The sequence below is a fragment of the Mirounga angustirostris genome, unplaced genomic scaffold (assembly GCF_029215605.1).
Source record: "Mirounga angustirostris isolate CCGP_5_RB_7025 unplaced genomic scaffold, mMirAng1.0.hap1 SCAF_7, whole genome shotgun sequence".
Taxonomy (NCBI): domain Eukaryota; kingdom Metazoa; phylum Chordata; class Mammalia; order Carnivora; family Phocidae; genus Mirounga; species Mirounga angustirostris.
Window position 1 is genome coordinate 135,007,274 of NW_026991715.1, and position 20,100 is coordinate 135,027,373.

Sequence of the window (20,100 nt, forward strand, 5' to 3'; positions counted from 1 at the left end):
ACATGACATACAAGTGAAAACAGACATGTATGATCTCAGCTAGGCTAAATGCTTAGAGTGACAGGACTGGGGAAATGCACAATATTCCAAGTGTGCTGAAATATATAAATCCCTCAGAGAAATAATGTGCATGGAAATTATACAAAAATCCACTTGACACTCTCCTGTTATCCTATGGAGAGTTGCCTTAGACTAAACTATTTGGCATTTTTGCAAAATGGGATTCAAAGTTCCTCTGGATCCTCCAAGGCAAAGTTGAAAAATACCCCTGGATAGGTATACATATAAATACTTGGATACAAACTAGCTGTGCAAATATGTTTAGCTGTTACAGAGTTTTTAGTGTGCCTTCTGGGAAACACATTGCAAACAGAAGTAGTATCTGATACAATGTAATCTGTTTATGAATGACTAATGTAAGGTTATCTTAACCTCCACAAGTCCTATATACATTCTTGCTTCTATACATTGCAATTGTGTGCATCTATGGATGTCAATTACCTTGGAGACAATTTCCAAGATATGTATCAAGATGGATTTCCTACCCTCTGGAGATCAATGGCAGCTTCTCTAAAAGCTTTGTCCTCTTGCTTTCCTCAGTGAACAGAAAACTAAGACATCACACAAGCATCTCCTTTTGCTCTAATTTAACTTCAATGCCCAAAGCGAAGTTGGCGATCCACGTCTCCAGTACTCACAAATTTAGGTTTCTGCCTTTCCTCTGGTGAGAGTGTTCAGTTGCAAAGCCTCATTCCTTTGTCAGTCTCTGGTGTGACTTTCAGCTCCCCTCTCCTTTCTCCTAAATGCCCATTTAGCATTGCATAATTTCCTTAACTACTGTGCAGTTTCCTCCAAGGAGCTTTATCTTGTTTTTAATTTCTTCCTGTTAAGCTCGTTAAAAAACATCTTTTAAACATTATACAATGGAATGGTTTATAATTGTGTCATCTTTCTTAAAGCAAGTATTGTTTGAGATTATTACGCAGCATAGAGATGTTACAATAAGATTACACACAAAGCAAATAAAAAATTAAACTAACGTTAAATTATTTTGTTGATTCATATATGTGGTGCTTCTTTTTATCACAGTGCTGGAAATGTAGACAGTTCTTACGTAAATGTGAATTGAAACAAGGGCAGGGAACAAAGGAAAAAGACAAATTATATCTCTTTGAACCTTATTGTTTTTTATAAACAAAACAAAACTGCAGCTATTTGTTGCTGAGCTCAAAACCTGAGTGTGCCCTTGTTGCCCTCCCCATTGTTTCCTGGCACCTCTTTTATGGTTTCTGAGGATGTCACTTTGTCACAGCAATTACTTTGCCTATCTTTTGTCTTTCCTCCAAAGTGTCTTACCTCGAGCCGTCAATTATTTCTAATTCTAGTACACAAATCTATAGTGTTTTTAATATTCAAGTGCAAAGGTCCTATTGATCAAAATTTTGGTAAAATAAGTGACCTGAAATGTTTAGTCTTGAATCCTAGAAAACCAGAAATACATCAAAATTGTTTGAAATCTTCAATAATGAAAATTCAGATGTTGTGAGAGGTTGTCAATAATGGTCTCAAGGTGCACTTACCACGTATTTTTGCCTAGTCCTTGGGAAATCTTTGTAATATTACCTTTTAGATTTGTACTTCTAAGTGCGACTTTCCGTATGTGATACAGAAATGTCAGTGCCTCCTTGCATGCCTGACTTTGTGCTTAAGTCGATAACCAAACTAGGAACATACTCACCAGGAAAAAACATTTATCTGCTCTAAACATTAGAAGAGAAGCAAATGATTCAATCTGACACCTGGGAATGAGTTTAAAACAATTATAAATTGGAATTGATAGGAAAGCGTACCACATAATTAAAGCTCCATCAACTGTAAGATAAAAAATAAGGAGCATGCAAATAGATGTCTTTAAGGAAAAATGAAACGTAAGATGGGTGACAAGAGCTACTTTGCTTTTGTCACCGTATGCATAACAATGTCTGCTTTCTGACGCCCCGCCTGCTGCTCCTGCTATATGGTAAACACCCTTTGAAGCTCTTAGTGAAAGTAATTTCAGTTTTTTTGACAAACTAGGATATCTGTGTTCAATAGACTACTCTTGGAAATGAATTAGGAAATGTAAATGAATAGCTCTTTCATACATTTAAAATACAGAAATGCAGTCTATTAACTTTGAAATTGACCAAATGAATCTCCCTAAATAGGTTTATGAACATAAACATAATTCCAGAGAAAGCATTATCAAATTATATATGTTGGGCACTGAATAAATACTTCTTGAACAAATTAATTACTGAAGTTGCCATATAATTAAAATAATTATGAATGTGTGTATTTTATGTATACAACATATGTATCTTTATAATATAGCTGTTTGAATTACTTAACAGAGAATTGAATCTATACCATTTTGATGAATGGGCTCAATCTTCATCATGACTTTTCTGGAAAGTATGAGACACCTTGAAAACACTTTTATTAATGTTTCAGGGATAAATAAATATATGTATGTTCATGTATGTACACACACATTCACAACTCACCTACCATATGTGTGTGTGTGAGTGTGTGTGTGTGTATGTGTCCCTTCCAACAAATTACTGTGGAAGAAAATGGATATCTATATATCTATAGATATAGATATATAGATATATATCTATATCTATATATAAAATTTAGGCTTATTATAATACAAACCAATGGAAAATGATTGCTTTCCTGTCTAAGTCTCAGAAGGTACTAAAAATTAACACAGATAATGCCTACTCTCCTCAAAAAGAAATACACTTTGCAATGGAGATAAACCCTGCACCAACCACGAAATGAAGTGATAAATAATTTTGGATCCTTGACCAGAACTATAATGACAAGTTTAAAGCGACAGATTTTCAGAATCTAAGCATGTGTCTAAAAATACATGCAATCTCAAAAATGTCCAAGCTAAAAATAAAAAGTGGGAGAACAAATTCCTGGAGACAACACTCAGTGAAATCTATGTGACAGTAAAATTAATGAAACAATAAAACATTTTGTTTTTTTGTTCTTGCTTGGTCTGTTAAAAGAAGATCCATGATATGGAAACCTTTCACCAGAACCTGATAATCCCTAATACCAGGAACATTTTCTATTTATTTATTTATTTTTTTTATTTGAGAGAGAGAATGAGATAGAGCATGAGAGGGGGGAGGGTCAGAGGGAGAAGCAGACTCCCTGCTGAGCAGAGAGCCTGATGCGGGACTCGATCCAGGGACTCCAGGATCATGACCTGAGCCGAAGGCAGTCGCTTAACCAACTGAGCCACCCAGGCGTCCCCTATTTAATTTTTAAAAAATATTTTGCCTCAAAGTATTACGTTTATAGATATTTAAAAAAAAAAAAAAAAGGAAAACAAGCTACCTCTTCCATTCTTCCTCACCTGTAGATCTAATCCTTACAGAAAACAACTTTAAACTTGTTTTTTGTTCATCTAGGTTAAGCTGCAATTCCTTAAGCAATATCTTATTATTTGATGAAATATTTTTATATATTACCTTTGACTTCCTTTTACTATTGATAAAAATGAAGCTCAGTAACATTTCAACCTATTCTCCCCAGATGTAATTATATCAGTGTTTTGTTTTGTTTTGTTTTTTTCTTCCCCATTTCTCTATCGGTTATCTTAGCAAATTTAAATAATATGTGATTAAATTTCTTTTATATCCACCATGCTCAGTCTCTCTTTCTCTGTCCCAGCAGCATTTTCATAGAAGGACTAGATATATAGAGATTTTTTAATTGTCTAGAAAAAAAAACTAGCAATTTTCAAAATGAGCTTATCAAAAAAAAAAGTATGCAAAAAATACCATATTATTAACTATGTAAAATTTTGATCTTTTGTGCCAAAATGTTTGCTGGAGCATGTCCTGGCTTTCAGGTGTCTCAGAGACAAACCCAGACATTTGATTTCCCCATGAAATAATTTCAGCTGTTGAATATTAGAGATCCTCTTCAGCAGAGTTGTATTTTTCCAAGATATTATAGCTTTGTGCTTTTAATGTGCTGTGTGCACAGCTGCTCAGTATTTGTCAGTGAGCAGCCCTATAACATTCAGCTTCATTTTGCCAGCCTTCAGGGTTACACACCTAGAGCCCTCAGTAGTCCCATTCCCACATGGGTGGCTAATCTCTATAGCTTAGGAAATCCTGCCATCCCAGACTTACCCTCTTCGCTTCTGTAATTTGGATACAAAGCTGTCTAGATCTCATGTATTCCCATATCTCTATTTAGCCCCTTATTTTCCTGGAATACATTCTTAATTAGGTACTTTAAAAAGGCCCAAAGGGAGAGAAATTTGCTGAGTCTAAAACTACCTTTATTCGGTTATCACACTTGATTAATATGCTGGAGAGGTCCAAAATAATTCTATCATCGAATTTTGATGACATTGCTCAATACTTTTCTAGCATCAGGGGTTACCTTGAAAGGTCCATTGACATTTTAATCTATATCTTTTTTTTTTTTTTCTCAACCTCATAGTTAAATATTTGTTTTCAGTTGCGTGTATTGTCTTCCATTGATCCTCTAGCTCACAAATTCCCTCCTTGGATGATCATAATCTTCAGTTTAGCCCATCCATTATTTTTTAACTTCAACTATTATATTGTAAATATCTATTTATTGTATTTGGCTTTATATCAAAAAACCCCAGCCATTTTTTATATTCTCTGGTGAGATTTTATGACCGCTTTTACTTCTTAAGGCACACTGAATATATTTGAAAATGTTTTTTTATGTGATGACTCCACATTAATTGTTTTGTTGATCTGATTTAGCTGTAGGATTTTATTTGTTTCATTTTTTTGCTTTTGGAATTTTTTATTGTTGTTGCTTTTTAGTGCTTTGCTTTTGTGTTCCTGTGATACTCATGTTTCTTTGTGTTGTTATATATATATAATTGTTACTAGATATCATAATATTATATTAATTTATAATTAATTTATATTAATATCATATAACATATTATACAGCCTAATATATAATTAATATTTATAATATATTATATAATTATATAGATAATATATGAATCCCAAATATATATTTAAATATATGATATAATGATATAATATATTAACGTATATTATTATAATAATATGTAATATATATAATATATAATATGTAAATCTGGAATATATATTTGAAATCTGTGAGGTTTTTGTTGAATCCTAAATGGAAGATGTCTGCATCTGTTAAGTGCTAGGAACACTACCAACACTTTTAAGTGATGCTTGACTTGACAATTATTTGTGGTGTAAGTGGGTTTGCTTGTTTGCTTTAACTTTTCACATAGTATATAATAATTACAAGAGAATATATGTAGTACCACTTTAAATCATTGTGAGGACTTTAAAAATAGATTGCATTAACATATATGCTCCTCAAATTTAATGTTATTTGATATATATATTTATGTATATATAGAGATTATTTATAAATATACATATAGCATTTACATATCACTAAAACATATTCTTGCGTTCTTATTGTTTATGGTTTGTGAAAATAATATCACACTGTATATAATTTTCTGATATATGCCTATTTCCACTTATTAATATGTATCTAAGTTTCATCCATATTTTTCCCACATAACTATAGCTCACAGTTTTCACTTTTGAATTATGTAGGAATGTGTGTTATGTAAAAAGTTTATTTACCTATTCTCATGCTGTCTGACATTTGGGTTCTCTCTCTCTCTCTTTTTTTTTTTTTCATTTTACAAATAGTAATTCCATATGGCATTTCTGCAACTATTCTCATACGTATTGCTGGATTTTATTTATGCTACTATTTAACTTCACATTATATAATCCCATATTGTTTCCTGTTATGGGTTGAATTGCGTCCCCTAAAAAATATTTTTCCTCTTTTTTTAAGATTTGTTTATTTATTTTAGAATGAGAAAGAGAGAGAGACCTCAAGTGAGGGAGAGACAGAGGAAGAGGGGGAGAGAGAGAAACTCTCAAGCAGACTCTCTGCTGAGTGTGGAGCCTGATGCAGGACACAGGGCAGGATCTCACGACCCTGAGATCATGACCTGAGCTGAAACCAGGAGTCAGACGCTCCACCAACTATGCCACCCAGGTGCCCCTAAAAAGTATATTTTTAACTATTAAACCTCAGTACATCAAAATGTGCCCTTATATAAAAATAGGGGCTTTATAGAGGTAATCAATTTAAAAGGAGGTCTTTAGGGTTAGGGCTTAATCCAATAAGACTGGTGTCCTTATAAAAAGGGGTAATTTGGACATAGAGACATTCACACAGGGGAGACACAGGAAGAAGATGGCCATGTAACTGGACTGATGAGCTTTTAAGTCAATGAACACCAAGGATTGTTGGCAACCACCAGACGCTAGAAGAGGGAAAGAAGGATTCTTCCCTATAGCCATGATGGAAAGCATGGCCCTGCCAGATACCTAGATCTCAGACTTCTAGGCTCTAGAACTGTAAGACAAATTCCTATCGTTGTTGTTTTTTTTTTTAATTTTTATTGTTATGTTAATCACCATACATTACATCATTAGTTTTTGATGGTTTTAAGCCACCCAGTTTTTTGTACTTTGTTAAAGCAGCCCTAGCTAATTAATACATTTCCCAAAGTCATTGTGCCAAATTTAACACCCATCAACTCTGCATAATAGTCCCCATTATATCACATACTTTTTTTTTTTAAGGTGGTTTTTTTTTTAAAGATTTTATTTATTTATTCATGAGAGAGAGAGAGAGAGAGGCAGAGGCAGAGGGAGAAGCAGGCTCCCCGCGGAGCAGGGAGCCCGATGCAGGACTCAATCCCAGGACCCTGGGATTGTGACCTGAGCTGAAGGCAGACGCTTAAGCGACTGAGCCACCCAGGCGTCCCTATCACATACTTTTAATACTTAGTTTTGTCAGCTTTAATTTTTGTCAGTTTAGTAGGTATAAAATGGTATCACATCATGGCCTTAATTTGCATTTGCTTGATTAAAATCCAGTATACTTTTGTTTGTCTTTCTTGTTTCCTCTACTATAAACTGTTCATTGTTCATATCCTTGACTAATTTTTCCAGTGGCTTATCTGTCTTTTCTTATGGATCTTTAGAGATACTATGTTTGTCGATATGAAATTATTCTCTTTATTTGTAACATGTGTCACTTTTTCTATATTGTCTTTTATTTATAGAAGTTGTTAATTGGAGCATAGATTGATTTATCAACCTTTTATTTTATGCTTTGTTAATCATTTGTCTTATTTTAGATTTCTTTCCCTTACTAAAGATTGCTAAATTATTGGCCTACATTTATTTGTAAATTAAAGTTCTAGAAACTGTGTGTGTGTATGTGTGTGTGTGTGAGAGAGAGTTGAGGATTGTTGTAGATAACCAAAAAGATACTGGCTTAGAATTTTTAACTAAAGTTTTGCATATGTGAAGGAAATTAAAGAGCAACCTTTGCAGGATAAAGTTGGAAATTAACACAGCTCTGTGTCATCACTCTCCCATGTAGGTTAAATCTGTCTTTAGCAATAAAATAATTTGATTAATATACAGATATGACTTAATATTTTGTAGTTCAAGAATTATGCTGAAACATAAAGGAAAAAGAGGAAACTTACAATATTAATTCGAAGAAGTAATCTTATCATAATCAAGGCATAGAAACCTGCAAACTTCTGGAAGGGCTGAATTAATTTTCATTAGTAAATTTCAAAAGCTTATTTGTAAAGATTGTTGTTAAAATGTTCCATTAAAATAATTTTTTTTTAAAGATTTTATTTATTTATTTGAGACAGAGAGAATGAGAGAGAGAGAGCACATGAGAGGGGGGAGGGTCAGAGGGAGAAGCAGACTCCCCGCCGAGCAGGGAGCCCGATGCGGGACTCGATCCTGGGACTCCGGGATCATGACCTGAGCCGAAGGCAGTCACTCAACCAACAGAGCCACCCAGGCGCCCTGTTCCATTAAAATATTAAAGGACTATTTGTTTGCTAAGAATATGTATATTCATATAAGTACATATGAATATATATCTATATGTATGTGTTTGTGTATCCATATGTGTGTGTGTGTGTGTGTGTGTGTATCTCAACAGGCATTTGAGGCATTTGGTATGTTGTCCTATATCTTATGGCACCTAACTCCATCATTTTCCTTCCTTTGTGTCTTTATGAGCCAAGTATTTACGACTGTATTTTCATGGAGCTATAATGTCTTTTGTCTTAATGTCTCTCTCCCTTTTGTAAAAAGCACTTTAAAAACAAAGGTGTGGCAAGTGGTAGTGAAGAAGGGTCCTCCCAGGTGGCATAATTTCAGTGGTTTTCTCATCCAGACACAGACTCTCCCGGAAGTCACTGTAGACTGCCTGATGATCCTCTACCATTGTGTTGATGGAAGCCATAATTTCAGCTCTCTCCCCTAGCTCTTACATCTGTAAAAGCATTCTTTAGGTTCATTTGAACCCATAGTATGAGTGTAAAATGTCGTGAGGGGTGGTTTGTGTCTAGACCATGTTTCCATGAAAAACATGAGTCCTACTTTATTGTGGAGACTAGTTGCTGCTGTAGAATTAGTCTGTGGATGATTTGGAGGTTGATATATGTCCTCCTTTCTTCAAGAGGCCATAAAAATAATGATCAATGTTATGGAAATAGTAAATATCCTCAGGTCAAAAGGTGACTTCAGTTTTCTAATTACTTTTGTAGTTTCTCATTTTCCATCAATTTGGGGCTTGTACTTTTTTAAATACCTTTGAATGTATATTTCTAGCTCAATTTATGATCCACAGTTATTGTTTTTCAGTTGAACCGAGTTATCTAGCTTGCTTTGCCAGAAGCCTGATTTAATGTTTTTTAATCAACTCATTACTATATTATTGTTGATTAAATTTTCAAAATGATGGACAGTAGTAACAAGTTGATTTTTGTGTTTTTCTATGATCCCATTAATCTGATATCTCAATTTCTGTCTGAGGAAATCCTGATCTTTTTTTTTTTTTTAAAGATTTTTTTTATTTATTTATTTGAGACCGAGAGAATGAGAGACAGAGAGCATGAGAGGGAGGAGGATCAGAGGGAGAAGCAGACTCCCTGCCGAGCAGGGAGCCCGATGCGGGACTCAATCCTGGGACTCCAGGATCATGACCTGAGCCGAAGGCAGTCGCTTAACCAACTGAGCCACCCAGGCGCCCAGGAAATCCTGATCTTAACTTTCCTTTCCATTCCTCCAATTTAGAACAGCAAATCTCCAAGAAAATTTAGTTTATAATAAAGAAAACACTTGTGACCAGCATTTGGGCGTTAGGGTTGTGTTTCATGCTAGTGGAATAAAATTCTAGACCTTTTCAGAGACAGCGATTAAAATAAAAATGTACAGCTAGTTTCTAAGTGTGAATTTATAAAATCAGTTTTAATATTATAGTAATATTATAATAACATTATGAAATAATTTTTCTATTACAGTACAGGATTTTCCCTTATGCCATAAAAACTTAAACATTAATATTATAAATCATAGCATCTAAATTCCTTTTGAAGGATACAGATATTTTATCTTCAAAACAAAGATCAATCAACAAGTTGAAAGACAATAACTTACTGTTATATCTATGTTTATGTCAAAGATATCTTTAGATTTCTTATTTCAAATATGAATAGTTACCTTCCTTCTGGCTTTTTGACACATTTGCACATTATGAAGCTAGACTTATTCCATTTAAGTTTTGAATACTACATTATATTCGAAATTATGGTTCTATCTCTATTAAAAGGAACTAGGACTTTGAGATACAGCCAATTTTAGGGCTTGGTCACAGAAAATATAAGATGAACCTGTAACATTTTGTGATGCCAGATATTAAGGAAGTACTCAAAAAAAAAAAAAGTATCGGGGCATCTGGCTGGCTGAGTTGGTAGAGCATTTGACTCTTGATCTTGGAGTTGTGAGTTTGAGCCCTATGTTCGGTGTAGAAATTCATTAAAAAAAAAAAGTGATGGAAGCATGTTGAAAAGGCATTGTAAACAACCTAAAAGATCACCCACTGACAAAACCTGTAAGAAATTGCACAAAACGATATATAGGACATAGTATAAAATAAAATGTCCTTGAGTCCATACTGATAAAAACATATACTAATATAAATAAATAAATGGGGAGAAAGAGTAGCTTTTCCTTTCAGGAGAATTCCAAGTAGTAAATGTGAAAAGAAGAAACAAAATAGAAAATCATCATTAGAAAACCACAGTATTAATTATTAAGATCACTGATCAGTACTAAAATTCATGGGCAGATTTTTGAGGAGAAACAGAATATTTGCATAATCTTAAAGTATATCTCCCAAGATATGCATTAATTATTTTAAAAATTCCTTATTAATAATGGAGGAAACTGACAGAAATACCTTCTTAACCAAGTGATCAAGACATCATATGGTCTCTGGTATATGATACACTGAGAACAGATCACTTCTGTGTACTGTTGACAAAAATATAAAACCTCCTTCTAATCATGAGAAAATATAAAACAGACCCAGACTGAAAGACATTTTACAGAGTAACTGACTAGTATTCCTTAAAAGAAGATAAGGAAAGACTGAAAAATTCTCACAGATTGGAGGGAGTAAAAACATGACAACCAAATGCAAAGTAGGATCTCTGAAAAGGCTTCTTTCCTTCCTTCCTTCCTTCCTTCCTTCCTTCCTTCCTTCCTTCCTTCCTTCCTTCCTTCCTTCCTTCCTTCCTTCCTTCCTTCCGCCTTTATTTTTTGAGGGGGTTGGGGAGGGGGAGAGAGAGAGAGAGAAAGAATCTCAATCAGACTCCACACTGAGCACAGAGCCAAACGGGATTGACCTCCTGACCATGAGATCATGACCTGAGCCTAAATCAAGAGTCAGACACTCAACGACTGAGCCACCGAGGCACCCCTCTCTGAAAAAGCTTTGGAAAAGCTGGTGAAATCGAAATTGGAATTAGTTAATAGTAAAGTGATTAAAATACCATTTCCCAAAACTAAACTTAATGTAAATGATGGTGAACCAAAAATTAAAAATGAACTTGCTAAATGTTATACAGTTAGGTGTGGTGGATCTTGAATTTTAGTCCACTCTATATAACCACTGGACTCTTGTCTGGTTTTGGTATCAGGGTTTAACTGATCTCATAATGAGCTGGGAAAGAGTCCTCATTTTTCTTTTCTCCAGAAGACTTTACATAAGAAGAGAAAATAAGGAATTTTCTGCTTCACGAATGTTCCTTAAAAATATTTGAGCTGCTAAGGGCACCTGGGTGACTCAGTCAGTTAATCGCCTGGCTTTGCCTCAGGTCATGATCCCAGGGTCCTGGGATCTAGTGCTGCATCGGGCTCCATGCTCAGCGGGGAATCTGCTTCTCCCTCTGCTCCCCCCCCTCATGTGCACACTCTCTCTCTCTCTCTCTCAAAAATAAGTAAGTAAAATCTTTAAAAAATATTTGAGCTGCTAGTATTTAAGAGGCTAGATCATTTTAAATCATATATCATATATTAAATGATATTTAATCATGTATTAAATCATATTTTAAATCATACTTTATTTCCTCTTTAGTACCTTTGGTATATTTTTAATTATCTTTAGGAATTTACCAGTCTAGCTAACTAGTTAATTTTATTGACATATAAGTAATACTCTCTAATCTTTTAAATCACTACATTTTCTGTAGTTGTATTTCTTTAAAATAATTCCTAATACTTTTTGCCTTTTCTCCCCTTTTCATGAACCATTTTGTCATATATATTTATTTTGTGAGTCCTTTAAAAAAACTCACTTTTGGCATTTTTATTCTCTTGTTCCTATATTTGTTTTCAACTTGATTACTTTCTGCTTTTATCTTAATTATTTCCTTCTTTTTCTTTGATGGTTATTATGTCTTTCTTTTCTAGGTTCTTTTTTTTTTTTTAAATATTTTATTTATTTATTTGAGAGAGAGATGAGAGACAGAGAGCATGAGAGGGGGGAGGGCCAGAGGGAGAAGCAGACTCCCCGCCGAGCAGGGAGCCCGATGCGGGACTCGATCCCGGGACTCCAGGATCATGACCTGAGCCGAAGGCAGTCGCTTAACCAACTGAGTCACCCAGGTGCCCTTCTAGGTTCTTTTAATGCTTAACTTATTATTTTCAGCTTGTCTTTTCTTTGCATAAAAACACATAAAGTTGTAAATTACCTTCTCTAAGTAGAATTGTTTTCTCTGCCCCATGTTTTAATTTCTTTTCATGGATTTTTCGATTATTTTTAGGTCTCTATTTTTGTATATTATTTGAAACATCAGTTACATAGGAATTACTTCTAATTTTCTTTTAACTTTTCAAGAATATGAGTATTTTGGAGTGATCTTTTTCATATTAACTTCTGCCTTAATTGTAGCATGGTCAGAGAATTTAGTTGATGTTGATTTGTTAAAATTTATTCAAACATGTCTAATAATTTAATTTTTGATCAAATGGTTCATGGGATTCAATGGTTCATGCCCGCTTCAAAAAAATCTGTATTCTCTAGATTGTGCAGATTTCATATCAAATCATTCATATTATTTTTAAATATTACATATTCTTGGTCTAGTTAAATAATCATTAATTAAAAAAAAAGCATTATTATGGCTATATTTCACATATACTCTAGATCTGAGAATAGATAATCGTGGTATTGAAGATTTTAACAGAAAACAACTTTTATAGATGTTATAAAGTAAATAATGAAATTTTAAAAATCTATCCTAATATCAATAATAAGTGCTTTCAGTAGAGCAGTGATATTATTTTTGTATTTTAGAAAAGCTATTTCTGATACAGTGTAATATATAAATTTATCAAGGTGCTGCTTCTATAAAATTTAATTTTTTAGAGAATCTTCTTGCTGTAAATAGGTTGAGTTGGTGATGTTCTGTGATAGAAGTATTGTGAAACAGATATTTTCAAAAGGAAGAGTCAGAGGTTGCCAGGCAAAGAGTTGTGTGGAAAATCAAACTAAGAAAAGCATACTGGAAAAACCTAAACCTAAAAAAAAAAAACAAAAAACAGTGTCATAGAGAGTATTAATTAAGAGAAAGGATGACAAGACAGAGAAGCCAATTTATGGAGAAGCAGCTTATGTATGTTTTATTTTAAGTATAATGGGACCAATCAAAGAAATTTGAAGCTCTGAATAATTATCCATAAGAGCATTGTTTTCAAAAAGATACTATGGCTGCAGTGTATAATGAGATTATCTGAGATTTGACTGGATTTAGTTAAGTATAGTTGCTGGTAGACAAATTAGAAAGTTTCTCATTTATCCAATACACAAATCAGTATATGGTGGCTACTACATTCAAAGAAACAGAATGAGAAAACAATGGTGGAAAAATACAAAGTCCCTGTTTCACATTACATCTTCATGGTACATATGAATAAATAAGTAAATAATATCATGACTAGCTATTGCAAGTAATATGAAGAATGACTGGGAGTGGTATTTTCAATAAGGTTATTTTCAGTAAGGCTATTGATGAAAGCTTCTGAGAAGGTCACAACTGAGCAGTCATCTGAAGAAAGTGAGTGAAAGCCATCTGAATATTCAGGGACAGGGATTTCTAGAAGAAACAGCAAAGGTAGAGAGCCAACAGGACAGTAGCCAAGGAATGAGTCGAGAGTTGCTCTCAATAGTGTGTAACCAAAAATAGATGGAGAGGAAAGTGTAAAAACAAACAAACAAAAAGAACAGGCTCGTGATTCCCTGGGGTGTAGTGGAAGCCGAGTCTTACTGATGTCTCCTAGGAAACGACTTCCCAAACTGAGCAGATAGAGGTACCTGTGTTAGGTTGTTAGGGCTGCCATAATTGGGTGGCTTAAACAACAGAAGTTTGTTTTCTCACAGATTTGGAAGCTAAAAGTCTAAGATTGAGGTTCAAGATCAGCAGGGTTGGTTTCTTCTGAGGCCTCTGCTTGGCTTCTAGATGGCTGTCTTCTCCCTGGGTCTTCACATGGTCTCCACTCTCTGCCTGTGTCCCGATTTCCTTTTCTTGTAAGGACACCAGCCATATTGGATTAGAGCCCACCCTAATGATCCCGTTTTACCTTAAGTCCCTCAATTACTTCTTAAAGACCCTGTCTCCTAAAGCAGTCACATTCTGTGGTACTGAATGGGGGTTCGGGCATCAATATATGAAATTTGAGGAGCATAGCCCCCAAACACTTACTGTAACACTGTAACAGTGCCATTTTCTCAGATTCAGTAAATTGCATTGTGATTACAAGAGGATAGTGGGGGGAGAATCTTATGTGAGGGGAAATGTCATGTGAGAAACAGAGAGAGAGATTTAGGAAATTGAACTTCGACAAGAAAACTTTGGAAAGTCCAGTTTGGTGCAAATCTTTCATAGAAGTGACTAAAGGAAAATACACTGGGAAAGATATACTCAGGCAAGAATATGATTAGCTAAGAGGTCTGGGCTTTATTGAGTATTTTAAGGAGAATTACTTAGGGTTTATGAGCATGAAGAGGCTATAATCAGAAGTGTGCTTCCGGTCGATTAATCTGTCAGTAATACGTAGTTTATGATCAGGAGCTAGAACATAAATCTCATTAGCAGTAGAGATTGTTCCCACTGAAAGCTCATCTAGGTGCACTAGGAGCTTAGCTAAAGTCTTGTTTTGCTGTGGAATAGAGAGGAGTTTGTCAGAATTGAGTGTTTTCACAGTGGCACTCTGAAGGGCCTCTTTGTATTTCTCCTACAGACTATACTTTGTTTCTCCTGTCACAAAGATAAATAGGATTCCTCCCCACTACAGCTGATTTCATGGAATTTCGTAATGTTCTGTCCTTTAGCTCAAATAACCTAAGAGTAGTTAATAACTAAATACAGCAAAGGGAAAATAATTAAATATAAATATTCACTATACATTCTGGGATTTGTTGTGATTGCATAAGCAAACACAGGTACCTCTCTGCACTCAAAGCTGATCTCTAGTTATTTGTGCAAATGCAAGAAAAGACAATGTGCTCATTTTCAAACCAGAATTCTTAACACTCTTAGAGATTGGTACTCAGTATTTGTAATATGCACAGACCCAAGCCTCCCAAATGCCACATTTTCCATTCCTAGACCTTAATTTCGGGTTATCCATACCATGTGTATTCAACTCATTAATCAGTCAACATTGATGTAGAGCTTAAGATTTATAATGTTTTCTCATACACAATTTACCTTTGAATATTCTATTGAGAAACCTCTCTCTCTCTCTCCCCCTCTTCTATATATTTTGCAGACACCATCCACCTTCGAGTTCTCGAGTCTTCCCCAATTGGCACAGCCATTGGGAGCGTAAAAGCAACGGATGCTGACACAGGGAAAAATGCAGAAGTAGAATACCGAATTATTGATGGTGATGGGACTGATATGTTTGACATCATAACTGAGAAGGACACACAGGAAGGCATCATAACTGTGAAAAAGGTGCACAACATCAGTTTAAATAAGCACCTGCCCATTTAGCAAATAGAGATTTCATTATGTGCTATCCCCTCACGCATTATCCATTAGGAGATGTCACTATCAGTCCAAATGTGATTTATATTGTGCACAAGTATGAGAAACATAAAGCCAAAGTCCTCCTTGAACATTTTGACCAAGTGCTTTTGTTGATTGAAATGTGAAACCTGAGTTCTTACAAAATTTAAAAGGCAAATTAATAGATGTGTGACTCCATTTCTGAGCCTTGTGAATAAAAGCCCCCCGCCCCATAAAAACATTGTTTTCTTAAGAAAAAGCAGTTAATAGCTAATAATGGCAATATATCATCCCAGTTGGAGGCATAAAAAGTAGCATGCCATCTATCCAGATGTATGAAGCAATAATTAGAGCTGCTAATAAAAAGAGACGGCGTATTTTGAAAGATAATTTAATTGTTCACATTTTCCCTTCCGCTATGTAAATTAAACTTTTCTGCTAATATGTGCTCAGTGATACAGTTTAAAGGTAACTAGTTTTTTTATTGTAGAGTCAGTACCACCATTATAAGAAAAAATTAAGGTCCAGTAAAAGTTAAGGTCCCATAAAAGTTAGATCATATTGAAATGTGCTAAAAACTCTATTGCATGAAGTAACCACTGAAACACTGAGTAATCACAAAACTTTCCAGAGTGTCAGTTGCAAAGGCCAAGGTAGGCAACCAAATGTTTTTAAATGGACAGTGACCAGCAAAGGAGGAAGCAGCTTCTTTGTTGTTTTTCATGCCTGGAAAGTAATAGTAATGCAAGTAAAATCTACTGCTTATCAGATAAAAAAAAAAAAAAAAAAAAAAAAAAAAAGGAAGGTTGAAGGAATTTGAATCAACAATGTCTTTTTCTGTTAACAAAACATACCTTTTAGAGGAGTGAGGGAGAGGAGCTTGATTTTATACTTGTGACAGTTACAACGCATCGATGTTTAAGTTCCATTTTTTTGTTTCATAATGTAACCTAATTACCAAGTTGCTATCAAAGTTTTTGTCTGTTCTCTTTACTCAAGGTTTTCCTTATCTTCAATGTTTCCTACAATGGTTGAAAGTTTTATATTAGTCTTCAAAATTTTATAGTTTATGTAGTACCTTGCCATTAAACTGAATGGAAATAATCACAACATAAATGTAAAAAGATAACTGAATTTTTTGCTTACAAACATTAAGCAGTCGCCAACACCTCAGCCCACACACATGCACACGTAAACACACAGTCTCCCAGCTCATTTTTTATAACGAGTCACCACATTATGAGAAAGGTTTTAATATCCTTTCCAATTTGTCCAAGATTCAAAATCTAATTTTCCTATGTTCTGAAGTATTACTCATTGAATACATAAAAAGTAAAAATTGAACCCTCTCCGATATGTAAAGGTTTTATTACTATTTTTTATTACTTTTAATCATTTACACTGAACAACCTGACAGAACTCAACCAGGCCTTAAAAATCACACTGTGACTTGAAAGGAACATATAATCCAATTTCCCTCACTCTAATTTGGTGATTTGTTTATTTACACAGCCACTTGACTATGAGAGTCGAAGACTTTACACTCTGAAGGTTGAAGCAGAAAATACCCATGTGGATCCACGTTTTTATTACCTGGGACCATTTAAAGATACAACAATTGTAAAAATCTCTGTAGAAGATGTGGATGAACCTCCTATTTTTAGCAGATCCTCTTACCTGTTTGAAGTTCATGAAGATATTGAAGTGGGGACGATCATTGGTACTGTGATGGCAAGGGACCCAGATTCTACTTCTAGCCCCATCAGGTAAGTATGCCTATGTTTCAGATGAAAGAATGGGAATTAAAATAAATATAGAGATCATGAAATTCTATTTATAGCATTTAATACATTAAAATATATGACTCTTTCCATAAGTTGTACATAAATTTGAGGAGCATAGGTGTTTAAAGTAAATTGTCTCTGAATGTTTTGGGGCAAGGCATGCACAGCTTCAACATTTGGTCCAGTTTAAATCATGCCTTTTAGCCTAAAATCTAGCTTGTATCATCTATCTTTTAGGTATTTGTTGTTCTGACCTGGGTACAGATAAAGGACAATGTGTCAGCTGTGCATTTACAATGTAACCGAATCACTTTATTTGTGCTTTCAGTTATTAAATGATATGTTAAGTTGAGAGATGTAACAGTTAAAAGAATATAATTACAGCAATATTACAATGCAGTTATATTACATTTTAGAAACTCTCCTATACTCCTACCATCAAAGAAGGAAGGTTTTTGTTTGTTGTTTTTGTTTTGGCTGTATCAAAAAATATTTAAAAAAATATTAGAACATTCCAGAAAGATCACAGTAATTTCCATTTTTTTTTCTTTTTTTGCTTTGCTTTTTTATGGCAGCCTAAAAATATATGGGATGTAATAAACATGCAAATGAGAAAGACTCAAAAGTTTTTATTGACATTTGGTCTATCATTTTAAAGAAATACAGATATCTGTATATAATATTGACCATCAAAATGACTGTTCATTTTAAACTGTTAGTACACCATGTGTTTTGGATTTCATTCGTTTCCCTATTCTCTACAGGTTAATTTTGTCTTCCCCTTGTTCCACATGGACCAGTCAAGTAAGGGTTTAAATGATGGTTAACAATTTCCAAGCACACTTTTTTTCTGATTCCCAAGAATACAACAGCAGAATGTAGAGAATCTCTAATTTTGTATGCCATGTGACTCTAACTCAAGTTAAAGTTAAAAGTGCTATGGGTTCTGCCACATCTTCAAGTGAAGTCATATTTCATATAATTAAAATTAGCATTTGATTTATTTAGTTTTATCTAAATACTTTCTTTTTTGCTTTTATGTTTCTTTTAGTTCCAGTGTAGTTAACATACAGTGTTATATGTTTCCAATGTACAATATAGTGACCCAACCGTTCCATCTATTACTCAGTGCTCATCAAGATAAGTGTACTTTCAATCTCAATCACCTGTTTGACCCATTCCCCACCCACCTCCCCTCTGGTAACCATCTGTTTGTTCTCTATAGTTTAGAGTCTGTTTTTGGTTTGTCTCTCTCTCTTCTTTTTTTGTCCATTTGTTTTGTGTCTTAAATTCCACATATGAGTGAAATCGTATGGTATTTATCTTTCTCTGATTGACTTACTTCGCTTAGCATTATACTCTCTGGGTCCATCCATGTTGCTTCAACTTGCCTAAATATTTTCTTATATTCACATAGAGCATCACAGGTTACATATATGGTAACCATGTACAGCTCCCAGCTGCCAGCATGACTTCCCCATAATTGCCTCTTCCCCAGTCCATTTGTCTTCATTGAAATTGCTGTATTGCTCAGATATTTTTTTTCCTTTGAAGCTTTTATATAACCAATATACATGTTTAATTTTACCCATTCAATACTTTCCAAGCATTTTCCTGGCATAGCTCCTAAGTAACTGTAACAGGCTATGTGCTGTATTCCTGGTTTTAAAGTGGTCTTTTTTAAATTAAATATAATATTTTTTAAAAAAAGAGTTCAACTTAAATCCAGTGGTGTTATAAAGTGGCTATATAAAGATATTCTCCTCACAAAGAAATAGATTTTGCATCCTCTTACAGACTGATGGTTATTATATGTCAAAATATGTCTGGATTTTGAAACAAAAATGAAATATTTAATCAGAATGCGAGTCTAAGGAAAGAATCCATTTATCTATACTATATGGTAACAGAATTAATGCTTATTAATGACAAAGTCTATGTCATAAAGGTTGTAATATAATTGAATTTATGCTAACTTGATGCATAAAATGCAATTGAATATTTTTGGATAATAATAATGATAGAACTACAGGTTTCATATATATATATAACTATGTTATATATATATATAACTATGTTATATATATATATATAACTATGTTATATATATATATAATCAGGGATAAAATAGCTTTACTAATGCAATGTATTTATGGGATAGATAATATAATATAATATAATATAATATAATATAATATAATATAATATAATATAATATAATATAATACTGGGCATATTATAAATTGTTTAAGTCATATTATGGATGTTAATGCAATAATCAAAGGGATTTACTTTGTTCTGGAAATGATCTTAAAAAGGAAAACAAAAATTAGCACACATAATTTGCCAATAGAGAATTAGAAAATATAATTATATCATGTTTGAAAAAGAACCAGGATCTCTCTGTATCTTTAAGATAATTTTCAGGGCGCCTGGGTGGCTCAGTTGGTTGGGCGACTGCCTTCGGCTCAGGTCATGATCCTGGAGTCCCTGGATCGAGTCCCACATCGGGCTCCCTGCTCAGCGAGGAGCCTGCTTCTCCCTCTGACCCTCCCCCCTCTCATGTACTCTCTCTCTCTCTCATTCTCGCTCTCTCAAATAAATAAATAAATCTTTAAAAAAAAAAGATAATTTTGCATAATCCTCTAAATTTTGACATTAGTTTTTAAACTAAATTATAAGAAATAAGACAAAACACACATAAAATGATTTGGCAAGGACAATAATGCTTTATATTGATTTACATATTGCAACTTCACGTCATATTTCTATAGAAATAAGAAAACT

General features: G+C 33.9%; 1 protein-coding gene across 3 annotated transcripts in view; it reads left to right on the plus strand.

The window, feature by feature from the left end:
* The window catches only part of CDH10 (cadherin 10), a 113,526-nt gene that overhangs the window by 71,285 nt on the left and 22,141 nt on the right, over nt 1-20,100 (plus strand). For all 3 annotated transcript variants that reach the window (XM_045888108.2, XM_045888115.2, XM_064595611.1), the window contains 2 exons: nt 15,288-15,475; nt 17,042-17,295. In XM_045888108.2, the coding sequence (XP_045744064.1) occupies nt 15,288-15,475; nt 17,042-17,295 (442 nt within the window). The remainder of the gene's footprint in view (nt 1-15,287; nt 15,476-17,041; nt 17,296-20,100) is intronic.